Raw genomic sequence first — 13,117 nt, 5'->3', positions numbered from 1 at the left:
GGGGAGGAGGGGGGAGAGAGGGCTGCTGCGGAAGCCGTGCTGCTGCAGCAGCCGGCTCGTGCTGCTGCTGCTCCCGCGGTTGCTGCTCGTGCGGCGCCGACCCACTATGCTGCTGCTGCTGCTGCTGCTGCTGCTGCTGCTGCTGCTGCTGCAAGGCTCCGCGTCGCTGCAGGTGGACCCGGGTGGCGGCGCACGACGGGGCGCCATGCGCAGGCTGCTGCTGCTGCTGCTGCTGCTGCTGCTGCTGCTGCTGCTGCGCTTGCTGGGCTCGGATAGGGCAGTCCGCAGCAAGTGCGCCGGCGCTTCCTCTGCTGCTGCTGCTGCTGCTGCTGCTGGTTCTGCGGCTGCCGGCACAGCAGCAGCTGCTGCTGCTGCTTCCAACTCGGCAGCGCCAGCGTCCGTTTCGACGGAAGCCCCCCGGCTGTAGGCTGCTTCTTCAGCAGCAGCAGCAGCAGCTGCTGCTGCTGCTGCTGCTGCCGCTGCTGCTGCTGCGGCCTCTGCCTTCGCTGCTGCTACGCCTGCCCCAGGCGCCTCGCCCCTACGGGGGCTCACAGCAGCACGCGCATCTGCTGCTGCTGCTGCTGCTGCTGCTGCTGCTGCTGCTGCTGCTGCTTGGTCTCTTGGAGTTTCCGTTGCTGCTGTTCGGTCCGTCGCTGCTGCTGCTGCTGACGCAGCCTCTGCTGCTGCGGCTTCTGCTGCCTTTGCTGCTGCTGGCGCTTTCTCATCACCAGAAAGAGCAGCAGCAGTGTCACTTGCTGCTGCTGCTGCTGCTGCTGCTAACGCATCTTCCCGCTTGACTTGTAGGGAGTTTGCTGCAGCAGCAGGGGCTGGTGCTGCTGCTGCTGCATCTTTAGGGGTATCGACGGCAGAACTCATAGCTGCTGCGGGTGCTGCTGCTGCAGCCGCTGCAGCTGCTGCAGCTGCTGCTGCTGTTGCTGCTGCGCTGATCACGAGGTGCTGCTCGTCGCTGCGCTCTCCTTGCTGCTGCTGCTGCTGCTGCTGCAGTTGCTGCAGCGGCAGTTGCTGCTGCACAAATATTCAATGTAACGCCTACGACACTTCCCTTGACGAGCTGCTGCAGCAGCAGCAGCTGGCTGTTGCTGCTGCAGTTGCAGGTGCCGCAACTGCTGCTGCTGCAGTTGCTGCTGCCGCTGCTGCTGCTGCTTAAGGCCGCATGCAATCTGCGTTGCTGCCGGAGTATTTTAGCCGCAGAAGACTTCAGCGCAAGACAGCTGCAGCAGCTGCTGCAGCAGCTGCTGCAGCAGCTGCTGCGATGGCCAGCCGGCAGCAGCAGCAGCAGCTGCTGCAGCAGCAGCAGCAAGAAGACTGCTGCGGATCCGCTAGAATTTGACGCTGCTGCTGCTTCTGCTGCCACCTCAGGTCGAGCCGACGAGCGCGAGTCATGCGATCTGCTGCTGCTGCAGCTGCTGCAGCTGCTGCTGCTGCTGCTGCTGCTGAGGGGACAAGCAGTTTCTGTCCGGCCAATAGGATATATAAATATTAAATTCAAAATTCTATGGGCTAAGAGCAGCAGACCAACGACTGCGTCCTATGTTGCTGCTGCAGCAGCCGGAACGCTGCTGCTGCTGCTGCTGCTGCTGCTGCTGCTGCATGCGACTTTGCGCAGCAGCTGCACAAGGTGTCTTGCCAGTGTGCTGCTTGTCTTCTATTTCAAATCAAGAAAAATTCCCAGCAGCCCTTGCCCCACGCGCTGCTGCTTGTGCTGCAGCAGCAGCAGCAGCAGCAGCAGCGGCAGCAGCAAGAGCAGCGGCAGCAACAGCGGCAGCGCCAGCAGCAGCAACGGCAGCAGCAGCAGCAGCAGCAGGCCGAGATGCTACCCTGCAGACACCGTAGGTAGCTGTAGCCCCTGGAGTTGCTGCAGCAGCAGCACCGTCGATAGCAGCAGCAGCAGCAGCAGCAGCAGCAGCAACAAAGGCTGCCAAGATGAGAGGGGTCCTGCACGGGTCTCTTTTGCTGCTGTTCCTGCTGCTGCTGAGAGCTGAAGCTGCTGCGCCCCACAGCGCCTGCAGCAGCAGCAGCCGTGGCTCCCCGTTTTGTGGATCTGCTGCTGCTGCTGCTGCGCTGCTGCCCCCCCTGCCAACAGCAGCAGCAGCAGCAGCAGCAGCAGCTCCAGCAGGTCCCGCTGTAGGGCTGTTGCTAGCTTTACGTGGGGGGCAGCAGCAGCAGCAGCAGCAGCGTGAGGACCCGCAGGCAGAGCAGCAGGAGCAGCAGCAGCTGCTGCTGCAGCAAGAGAACCCACAGCAAATCTACCCCCACGGGGGGCCAAAGGAGCAGCAGCAGCTTCAGCAGCAGCAGCAGCAGCAGCAACGCGAACAGCAGCCGCATAGCGAGCAGCAGGACGAGCAGCAGCAGCAGCAGCAGCAAGATGAGCAGCAGCAGCAGCAGCAGCAAGATGAGCAGCAGCAGCAGCAGCAGCAAGATGAGCAGCACCAGCAGCCGCAAGACGAGCAGCAGCAGCAGCTGCTGCAGCAGCAAGACGAGCAGCAGCAGCAGCAGCAGCAGCAGCAGCAGCAGCAGCAGCAGCAGCAGCAAGAAGAGCAGCAGCAAACTGAGTTTTGGGAGAACTTCGTGATGGGTTTGTCTTCCATAAAAGTCCACACAAAAACTTTGCTGCCGCCCACCCACAGAGACTACAGAATTCAGCAAGTGCGCGAGCTGCAGCAAATAATTAATTTAATTAATTTAATTTAATTAATTTAATTTAATTAATTTAATTTAATTAATTTAATTTAATTAATTAAATTAAATTAATTAATTAGTTTAATTTAATTATTTCAATGCTTCTGGCTTTTGTTTCATTCTTTCATTCAACTTGCCCGTTGCGCAACCTGTCGCTCCCCTGCTGCTGCTGCTGCTGCTGCTGCTGCTGCTGCTGCTGCTGCTGCAGGAGCTGCTGGAGATAGAAAGGCAGCAGCAGCAGCTGCTGCAGCAGCACGAGCAGCAGCTGCTGCGCCTTCGCCAGCAGCAGCAGCACCAGCAGCATCCGCAGCAGCAGCAGCAAAACAACCCACAGCAGCAGCAAGACAACCAGCAGCAGCAGCAGCACCACAACCACCAGCAGCAGCAGCAGCAGCAGCAGCAGCAGCAGCCGCTGTTTACGGTGTACGTACACCCCAGCAACATGCGGGAGTGGCTGGTGTCTCTCCACCTGCCAGCAAAAAGCATTTATAAAAACAAAAACTTTTTGCTGCGGCTGCTGCTGCCGCAGCAGTTTCCCTTCAAGCCCCCTTTGCTGCACTTCCTTAAACCAAGTAGGAATTAAATTAATTAATTTAATTAATTTAATTAAATTAATTAATTTAATTTAATTAATTAATTTTATTTATTTAATTTATTTAATTCAGTTTGTTTTGGTTTGGCTTGGTTTGGTTTGTTTTGGTTTGGTTTTGCTGCTGCTGCTGCTGCTGCTGCTGCTGCTGCTGCCGCAGCAATTTCCCTTTAAATCCCCTTTGCTGCACTTGCTTAAACCGAGTGGGAATTAAATTCAATTAATTTAATTTAATTTAATTTAATTAATTTAATTTAATTAATTTAATTTGTTTTTTATTTTATTTGTTTCATTCTAATTTAATTTGTTTTGTTTTGGTTTGATTTGTTTCGGCTTAGTTTTGCTGCTGCTGCTGCTGCTGCTGCTGCTGCTGCTGCTGCTGCTGCTGCTGCGGCAATTTCCTTTTAAGCTTCCTTTGCTGCACTTTCTTAAACCCATTAGCCAATCAAATTCTTTCACTTTTTATTTATTTTAATTTATTTTGTTTTATTTATTTTGTCTGTTTTATTATTTATCTCGATTAATTATTTCATTTTGTTTAACCCTTTTTATTCCCTTTTAAACCCATCTCATCTCCTTCTCCTGCCGCTGCTTCTGCTGCTGCTGCTGCTGCTGTTGCTTCTCCCTCTGCTGCTGCTGCTGCTGCTTCTCCCTCTGCTGCTGCTGCTGCTGCTGCTGCTTCTTCCTCTGCTGCTGCTGCTGCTGCTTCTCCCTCTGCTGCTGCTGCTGCTGCTTCTCCCTCGCTGCTGCTGCTGCTGCTTCCCCCTCGCTGCTGCTGCTGCTGCTTCTCCCTCGCCGCTGCTGCTGCTGCTGCTGCTGCTGCTGCTGCTGCTGCTGCTGCTGCTGCTGCAGTCCCGGTGCACCCGCACGTGTACAGCAACGGCTCGATCTGTTTGAACTTGTTGGGAAAAGATTGGCATCCTTCTTTGTCTCTTTTCAAGTTGCTGCTGAGTCTCTTCAGCATGTTGCACGAAAACAAAAAACACAAACCCCCCCTCGACGACTTCCTCCGTAGGGTTTAGGGTTTAGGGTTTAGGGTTTAGGGTTTGGGGTTTGGGGTTAGGGTTGGGGGTTAGGGGCTAGGGTTTACGGGGAGGGGCTGGGGTTTAGGGTTTGGGGTTTGGGGTTGGGGTTTTGGGCTTAGGGGTGGGGGTTGGGGGTTAGGGTTTAGGGTTTAGGGGCAGGGGCTAGGGTTTAGGGTTTGGGGTTTGGGGTTAGGGTTTTGGGTTTAGGGGTGGGGGTTGGGGGTTAGGGATTAGGGTTTAGGGTTTGGGGTTTAGGGTTTAGGGTTTAGGGTTTGGGGTTAACTACTTATAATGAATTAATAAGTTGATTAAATGAGTAAATAATAAATGCATTACTAAATAAGAAATTAATTAGTGTTGTTTGTTTGTAAACAAAAACAATCAAACCCTAAAAGAGTGTTTAATTCAATCTTAGTTATTTGTCTTTTGCTGCTGCTGCTGCTGCTGCTGCTCAGATGCTGCTGCTCCTCCTGGCTCGACAGATGTTGAATATATATACCATGATGATGACCTATAAGCAGCAGCAGCAGCAGCAGCAGCAGCAGCAGCAGCAGTGGCAGCAGCAGTGGGAGCGGCAGTGCAGCGGCAACAATGGTAACAGCAACGCAGCAGCAGCAGGAGCTGCTGCTGCTGCTAAACGCGACGCGCAGCAGCAGCAGCAGCAGCAGCAGCAGCAGCAGCAGCAGTGAGGGAGTCAACAGATTTAGAGCAGCAGCAGCAACAGCTGCAGCAACAACTGCAGTAATGGCTGCAGCAGCAACTGCAGCAACAGCTGCAGCAACACCTGCAGCTGCAGCAGCAACTGCAGCAGCAGCAGCAGCAGCAGCAATAGCAAGAGCCACAACACCAGCATGCAGTTTCTTGCTGCTGTTTTGGATCAGGGATGCTGCAGAGTCTGCGCATACCCAAACCCTAAACCCTAAACCCTAAACCCTAAACCCTTTTTGTTCATTTCAAATGGGTACATACACTGGCGAAATTGTAGCAGCTGCTGCCGCAGCAGCAACAACAAAAGCCTTCTGCTGCAGCTGCTGCTGCAGCTGCTGCTGCAGCTGCTGCTGCAGCTGCTGCTGCAGCTGCAACAGCAGCAGCAGAAGCAGCGAGAAGCAAAAGGATCAAAAATTAGTTGAGTCGAAGAACAGCAGCAAATAAATAAAATGGAAAAGCAAATAACAAAAAGTAAATTAAAAATAAAATAAATATTCAATTTAAATTCTTTTTTATCTTTTTAAAAGTGATGCCTGGACTTGAGCAGCAGCGCCACTCATTTGGAACGAACTGCTGTTGCTGCTGCTGCTGCTGCTGCTGCTGCCTTTGTTGCAGCAGCAGCTGCTGCTGCAGCTGCTGCTGCTACTGCTGCTGCTTTAAGATAAGAGCATTGGAAATGCTGCAGCAGCAGCAAATAGCGAATATGAACCTAAGAATTTCGAGGGGGCTGCTGTTGCTTCTGCTGCTGCCTTTGCTGCTGCTGCTGCTGCTGCTGCTGCTGCTGCAGAGTTTCCTGCCACGAACGAGCTAAGGGAAAGTGGAGCAGCAGAAGAAGTGCTGCTGATGCCGAAGCAGCAGCAGTAACAGCGCCGGCAGCAGCAGCAGCAGCAGCAGCAGCAGCAGCAGTAGCAACAGAATAAGCATCTATCCCCAAGCAGCCGCAGCAGCAGCAAAAATGAGAAGAGTGGGAGCAGCAGCAACAAAAACGACTCCAATGGGATTAGAAACAGCAGCAGCAGCAGCAGAGGCAGCAGCAGCGGCAGCAGCAGCAGCAGCAGCAGCAGTAGTAGCAGCAGCAATAAGAGCAGTGGCAGCAGCAGCAATCCCTCTCTATAGTTTGCTGTCTGTACACTTGTTGAGCTGGAAACGTGGAGTATTAGGGCCGCTGCAAACCCTAAACCCTAAACCCTAAACCCTAATTCAGGTCCTTAAGGCCACTGCAGCGGTCCAACGTTTACATACGGCTCAAACAGCTCCAAACCCTAAACCCTAGGTCCTAAACTCTAAACCCTAATTCAGGGGTTTAGGGTTTAGCGTTTGCGCGCAGCTGAGCCGCTCAGTGTAATTGCAGTGTATAGGCAGCTCTCTGCTGCAGCAGCAGCAGCAGCAGCAGCAGCAGCAGCAGCAAGGCGAAGGAAAAGAAAAGAAAATCTAGAAGTTTTTGAATTTAAATTAATTTAAATTAATTATTTCAAATTAATTTATATTTAGAAGAAACAAATTCGCATCTGCAGCCCCCCAACACCCATTGGTCGTCCACGCAGACCACTGGGACCCGCAGAGGTCACCTAAACCCTAAACCCTAAACCCTAAACCCTAAAAGCAAAACCCTAGGCCCTAAACCCGAAACCCTGAGCCTAAAACCTGAAAAGGTGAATTAAAATTGTGTTTTTGTTATTTTTGGCCCTCAAAAGCTTGGCCTTAAACCCCAATGCAAACCCTAAACCCTAAACCCTAAACCCTAACCCTATGCTGCAGCTGGGGCAAATATCCAAGCAGGCCTGGTGTTCGTCAACACCAGCAGTTCCAAACCCTAAACCCTAAACCCTAAACCCTAAACCCTAAACCCTAGGGTTTGTTCGTGTCTCGCTGAGGGTTTATTTCTTTCCTCAGGATTCATGTCACCATCTATTTGTCTTTGTCAATTATTTAAACTCTTCCGTTTGAACTTTTGTCTCTTTCACTTCTTTTCGGTGTCTTTGCTGCTGCTGCTGCTGCTGCTGCTGCTGCTGCCTGCATGCGGGCAGCAGCTGGGCTCGGGTGTGCAGACGCCTGAGCTCAGCGTCCAGCAGCAGCAGGCGCTGCAGCAGCAGCAGGTGCTGCAGCAGCAGCAGGCGCTGCAGCAGCAGCAGCTGCTGCAGCAGCTGCAGCAGCTGCAGCAGCTGCAGCAGCACTACGGATTCCCTTTCTCTCCTGCTGCTACTTACTTTGCTGATCAAGGAGACACTTTATACTCAGCTCTTCCCATTGAGACCTACACAGCACTGCCTGCTGCTGCTGCTGCTGCTGCAGCTCAGGCAGCAGCAGCAGATGTAACCAACGCGGCCACTGCAGCAGCAACGGATGCTGCGCAGGCAGCAACGAGCGCAGTAACAGAAGCAGCAGCAGCAGCGCAGCAGCTGCTCGCAAGGGCAGCAGCAAAAGCAGCAGCAGCAAATGTTCCCGGCGCCGCTTCCTCCTTGACCCCGCCGCTGCCTTCTCAGCAGCAGCAGCAGCAGCAGCAGCAGCACCTGCTGCAGCAGCTGCTGAAGCAGCTGCCGCACCCGCTGCAGCAGCTGCAGCAGGCCCACTTGCTGCAGGGGCTGTCGCCGCAGCAGCAGCAGCAGCTGCAGCAGCAGCAGCAGTACTTGCTGCCGCTGCTGGCGGCTCGGCTGCTGCCAGGGGGCGGGGCCGAGGGCGCCGCGCCGCCCGCAGCAGCAGCAGCAGCAGCAGCAGCAGCAGCAGCAGCAGCAGTCTCGCACCTGGCCGCGCCGCAGCAGTACGTCCAGGCCCTGCATGCAGCACTTCTCGCCACTTATAATGCTTCTGAGAAGACACGAGCAGCAGCAAATGAGTTTATTGTTTATAGACAAACTCATCCAAACGATGGCTGGGTGGAAGCATTAAATGCTTTTGAAAACGCGGCCAAGGAGCTGCGCCAGCAGCAGCAGCAGCAGCAGCAGCAGCAGCAGCAGCAGCAGCCGCAGCTGCTCGAGCAGCTCCAGAAGGAGCGGGAGCAGCAGCAGCAGAAGCAGCAGCAGCAGCTGCTGCAGCAGCAGCGGCAGCCGGACCCGCAGCGGGCGGAGCAGCAGCAGCAGCAGCAGCAGCAAGAGCAACTGCTGCAGCAGCAGCTGCAGCAGCAGCTGCAGCTCCAGCAACTAATGCACCAGCAGCAGCAGCAACAGCTCCAGCAGCTGCAGCAGCAGCGCCAACAGCAGCAGCAGCAACCGCCGCACTCGCAGGACCAGCAGCAGCAACTGCTCCAGCAACAGCTGCTCCAGCAGCAACTCTACCTCCAGCAGCAGCGACAGCAGCAGCTCCTGCAGCAGCAACTGCAGCAGCAGCAGCCCCAGCAACAAGTGCAGCCGCAGCAACTGCAGCAACAGTACCAAACGCAGCAGCAGCAACAGCTGCTCCTGCAGCAACAGACTCCGCAGCAACTGCAGCAGCAAGTGGAAATGCAGCTGCAGCACCGGTTGTATCTGCAGCAGCAGCAACGGCAGAAGCAACTGGAGCAGCAACTGCAGCAGCAACTCCAGCAGCAACTGCAGCAAAAGCAGCAGGAAATGAAGCAGAAGCAGCAGCAGGAACTGCAACAGCAGCAGGACCTGCAGCAGCAGAGACTGCAGCAGCAACAGCAGCAGATTCAGGAGCAACTGAAGCAGCAGCAGCAGCAGGAACTGCTTCTGCAACAGCAGCTCAGTGAACAGCTAATGCAGCAGCAGCGGCAGCAGGAGCTGCAGCAGCAGAGGGCCAAGCAGCAGCAGGAGCTGCTGCAACAACAACTACTTGAGGAGAAACTAAGGCAGCAGCATCAACAGCAGTTGCAACAGCAACAGCTGCAGCAGCAGCAGCAGCAGCAGCAAGAAGAAGAACAGCAACAGCGTCTGCAGCAACAGCTGAAGCAGCAGCAGCAGCAGCAGCAGCAAGAACGCTTTCAGGAGCAACTGAAACAGCAGCAGCAGCAGCAGCGGGATTGGCAGCAGCAGCTGCTGCAAAAGCAACTGGAACAGCAGCAGCAGCAGGAGCTGGAGCAGCAAGCGGTGCCTCGAGAGCAGCTGAAACAGCAGCAGCAGCAGCAGCAGCAGCAGCAGCAGCAGCAGGAACTGCAGCAGCATGAAGCGCAGCAGCAACAGCAGGGAATTCAGCAGCGACAGCAACTGGAAGAACAAATAAAGCAGCAGCAGCAGCAGTTGCTTCTGCTGCAGCAGCTGCATCAGCAGGAGCAGAAGCTGCAGCAGCAGAAGGAGCTTCGAGAGCAGGTGAAGAAGCAGCAGAAGCAGCAGCAGCAGCAGCAGCAGCAATCGATTCGCGAACAGGAGCTGCAGCAGCAGCAGCAGCAAGAAGAGCAGCAGCAGAAGGAACTTCAGCTGCTTCAGCAGACACCGGAGGAACTGCAGCAGCAGCAGCAGAAGCAGCAGTTACAGCCGCAGCAACAGCAGCAGCAGCAAAGCCTGCAGCAGCAGCAAGAAGAGCAGCAGCAGGCCACACGGGAGCACCAGCAGGAACAACAGCAGCCACAAGAACTGCAGCAGCAGCAGCAGCAGCAGCAGCAGCAGGTGGATGCTAGCGCAACTTTGCTGCCTCGCCTGCTAATGCCGCGGCAGCAGCAGCAAGAGCAGAATAAAAGTAACAGCAGCCTAAAGGCAGAGCTGCAGCAGCAGCAGCAGCAGCAGCAGGAGTTGAAGGAGCCTCAGCAGCAAAAACGGGAGCAGCAGCAGCAAGAGCAACAGCAGCAGGGAGAGGAAATGGGCGAAACACAGCAGCAGCAGCAGCAGCAACAAAGACTGCAGCTAGAGCAGAAGCTAGAAAAAAAGGCGCAGCAAGCTGAAAAGAAGGACCAAGAGCAGCAGCAGCAGCAGCAGCAGCAGCAGCAGCAGCAGCAGCAAGAGCAACACCAGGGTGTGAAGCGTCAGCTAGCCGCCGCAAACCAGCAGCAGCAGCAACAGCAGCAGCAGCAGGAGCCCGAAGAGCAGCAGCAGCAGCACGAACGTCAGCAGCAGCAGCAGCAGCAACAGCAGCAGCAGCAGGAGCCCGAAGAGCAACAGCAGCAGCACGAACGTCAGCAGCAGGAGCAGCAGCAGCAGCAGCAGCAGCAGCAGCAGCAGCAGCAGCAGCAGCAGCAGGGCCCTGCTGCTGCCAGCCGGCTGCTGCTGCGGCCTTTAACTAACTTGAGAGAACGCGCAGGGCTGCGGCAAGTGCTGCGGAGTGAAGCAGCAGCAGCAGCAGTAGGAGGCTCTGGAGGAGCAGCAGCAGCAGCAACAGCAGCAGCAGCAGGAGGCAGACCAGTGGGGCCTTATGACCCCTCGTCGGGATCCGCGGGAGGCGGCGCAGCAGCAGCAGCAGCAGCAGCAGCAGCAGGAGCAGCAGGAAGCACTGAGGGGCCCCTAAACTTCCAAAGTTTGCTTTCTCGTGCTGCTGCTGCTGCTGCTGCTCCTTCTTGTTTGCTGCAGCACACGAAGATCACGGGGCTGCCTTCGGAAGTGGACCAGCGCAGCAGCCTGAGTGCCTGCCAGGCCTCCTGCCGCGCGGGGCAGCAGCTTGCTGCTGCAGCAGCAGCAGCAGCAGCAGCAGCAGACGGCGCGCGCATGCACCAAATGCGAGTAATCCCCCAACCTTGCCACTTTGTCTCCTTCAATCTTGCTGCTGCTACTTGCTACAGATTTACTGCCTTAGCAGCAATTCAAAGAGACTCCAACTACTTGTCCACGAGTGCCAACTGCCCCATTCCTGCTGCGCTGCAGCAGCAGCAGCAGCAGCAGCAGCAGCAGCAGCAGCAGCAGGGGCAGGGGCAGGGGGAGCCGCCGCAGCTCGAGGCGCTGCAGCAGCAGCTGCTGCAGCAGTTCCTGCAGCAGCAAGTCGCCGGACAAGCAGCAGCTTATGACTTAGTCGAAGACACTCTCAGCTTCTTATTTTCTCCTGCTGCTGCTGCTGCAGCAGAGACGCAGCTGCTGCTGTCCGAAGCAGCGCATGCAACTCAAATCCAAAACCCCACAAACCACTCAGGGGGCCCCCAGTACCCTCAAGAGGGGCCCCCCAGTCTCCCAGGGGCCCCCCTGCCTTGGTTCGGGGCTGCTCCCGCTGCTGCAGCACCAGAAGCAGCAGCAGCAGCAGCAGCACCAGCAGCAGCAGCAGCAGCAGCAGCAGCAAACAGCAGCCAGCTCTACCCTCCGGCCAGCCACATTCTCTACTCCTCAACGGGCCCTGAAGACCCCCAATCAAACCCACGAAGAGCCGCAGGGGGGCCCCCAGGGGGGCCCCCAGGGGGGCCCCCAGGGGGGCCCCCAGGGGGGCCCCCAGAGGGGCCCCCAGAGGAACCCCCTGAGGATTTCCTTGAACAGAGGCAGCAGAAACAACAGGAGCAGCAGCAACTGCAGCAGCAGCAAATGGAGCAGCAGCAAAGAGAAGAGTCAGGCCAGGCAGCATATATGAATGCAGCAGCAGCAAAAGAAACAAAAGCAAAAGCCGAAGAAACAGAAGAAGCAACAAGTGCAGCAGCAGCAGCAGCAGCAAGTGAGGCAGCAGCGAATGCTGCAGCAGCAGAAGCAGCAGCTGGGAAGGCGCCAGGAGAAGAATTAGAGGGGCAGGACAGCGCAGGGCAGCTGCAGCAGCAGCAGCAACAGCAGCAGCAGCAGCAGGAAGCAGAAGGATTTCAGCAGCAGCTGCAGCAAGTGGAGAACGTAGAGCAGCAGCTGATAGAGCAGCAACTGCTGCAGCAGCAGCAGCAGATGCTGCTGCTGCAGCTACTCGCTGATCAGGAAATGTACCCAGGGCAGCAGCTGCAGGAGGAGCAGCAGGTTGACGTGCAGCAGCAGCAGATGATGCAGCAGCAGCAGCAACAGCAAACCTATGACTCGCAGACGTACCTGCAGCAGTTTGTGCGTGATCGGCAGCAGCAGCAGCAGCAGCAGCAACAGCAGCAGCAGGAGCGGCAGCAGCAGCAGGAGCGGCAGCAGGAGCAGGAGCGGCAGCAGCAGCTGCAGCAGCAGCAGCTGCAGCAGCAGCAACTGCAGCAGCAGCTTCACCAATCCAATCCAGAACAGCAAAATTCTGTGCAGCAGCTTCACGAGCAGCAACGGTTGCAGCAGCAGCAGCAGCAGCAGCAGCAACACCAATATCACCACCTGCAGCATCCCCCCGAAGACCAGCAGCAGCAACAACTGCAGCAACCATACCCGGAGCAGCAGCAGCAGCAACAGCACAATCCTCAAGATTCGCCGCAGCAGCCCCTGTACTACGAGTATGAGCAGCAGCAGCAGCAGCAGCAGCAGCAGCAGCAGCAGCCCCTGCCTAGCCTTTTGTCATCGGAATTGTTCTCTCTGTTTCCTACAGAGCAGCAGCAGCAGCAGCAGCAGCAGCAGCAGCAACTGCTGCCGCCGCTGCCTTATGCAGCACCTTTGAGCACTGCAGCAGAAGGGGTGAGTCCTCCGAAAGAACTGTGGGGCCCTTCGCTTTGGCAGCTGACTGAGCAGCAGCAGCAGCAGCAGCAGCAGCAGGTGTTGCAGCAGCAGCAGCCGCAGCAGCAGGTGTTGCAGCAGCCGCAGCAGGTGTTGCAGCAGCCGCAGCAGCAAGTGGTGCAGGCGCCGCAGCAGCAGCTGCAGCAGCAGCCGGAGGAAGGGCAGCCGAAGCAGGAGGTGGACGAGTCCGCGTTGCAGCAGCTGCAGCAGCTGCAGCAGCTGCAGCAGCTGCAGCAGCTGCAGCAGCTGCAGCAGCTGCAGCAGCTGCTGCAGCAGTACGGGGGCGAGCAGCCGGCGCAGCAGGCGCAGGCGCCGGGCCGCGTTCCGCTGCAGCGGCAGCAGCAGCAGCAGCAGCAGCAGCAACTGCGTTCGCGTCCGCTGCAGCAGCAGCAGCAGGCTGCGCGGATGCCCGCGTCGGGGCTGCAGCAGCTGCAGCAGCTGCAGCAGCTGCAGCAGCTGCAGCAGCTGCAGCGGCAGCAGCAGCAGCAGCCGCAGCAGCCCGGAGAAGGAGACGAAGAGCAGCAGCAAACTGGAGAAGAGATTGCTGTCGAAGCAGCAGGAGCAATAGAAGCAGCAGCAATTGCCATTCTTGCTGCTCACTCTTTGTTCAAAACTGGAGACACAATGTTACGACGTCACGGACACCTTCTCGACGACGT

General features: G+C 56.7%; 5 protein-coding genes across 5 annotated transcripts; 3 read left to right on the top strand and 2 right to left on the bottom strand.

Moving 5' to 3' along the window:
- On the bottom strand, positions 1-876 carry ENH_00001270 (hypothetical protein; the record flags this gene model as incomplete). Its single annotated transcript, XM_013578167.1, has 1 exon — positions 1-876. A coding segment is annotated over one exon (876 nt), but the record flags the coding sequence as incomplete, so codon positions are not given.
- Positions 877-1,944: 1,068 nt separating this feature from the next.
- ENH_00001260 (hypothetical protein) lies at positions 1,945-3,283 on the top strand (the record flags this gene model as incomplete). Its single annotated transcript, XM_013578166.1, has 2 exons — positions 1,945-2,667; positions 2,909-3,283. 2 exons carry the CDS (start codon positions 1,945-1,947, stop codon positions 3,281-3,283), a joined length of 1,098 nt encoding a protein of 365 aa, XP_013433620.1.
- A 544-nt stretch (positions 3,284-3,827) lies between these two features.
- Positions 3,828-4,253, bottom strand: ENH_00001250 (hypothetical protein; the record flags this gene model as incomplete). The annotated part of the gene is made up of 1 exon (XM_013578165.1): positions 3,828-4,253. The coding sequence occupies one exon, from the start codon at positions 4,251-4,253 to the stop codon at positions 3,828-3,830; it is 426 nt and encodes a 141-aa protein (XP_013433619.1).
- A 516-nt stretch (positions 4,254-4,769) lies between these two features.
- On the top strand, positions 4,770-5,003 carry ENH_00001240 (hypothetical protein; the record flags this gene model as incomplete). The annotated part of the gene is made up of 1 exon (XM_013578164.1): positions 4,770-5,003. The coding sequence occupies one exon, from the start codon at positions 4,770-4,772 to the stop codon at positions 5,001-5,003; it is 234 nt and encodes a 77-aa protein (XP_013433618.1).
- A 974-nt stretch (positions 5,004-5,977) lies between these two features.
- ENH_00001230 (hypothetical protein) lies at positions 5,978-13,117 on the top strand (the record flags this gene model as incomplete). Its single annotated transcript, XM_013578163.1, has 2 exons — positions 5,978-6,137; positions 6,916-13,117. Coding segments are annotated over 2 exons (6,362 nt in total), but the record flags the coding sequence as incomplete, so codon positions are not given.

This window comes from Eimeria necatrix, genomic scaffold (assembly GCF_000499385.1).
Source record: "Eimeria necatrix Houghton genomic scaffold, Enh_scaff1035, whole genome shotgun sequence".
In the NCBI taxonomy this organism is placed as follows: Eukaryota; Apicomplexa; class Conoidasida; order Eucoccidiorida; family Eimeriidae; genus Eimeria; species Eimeria necatrix.
Note: the sequence above shows the minus strand (reverse complement) of the source record. Positions and strands in the feature narration are given on the sequence as shown.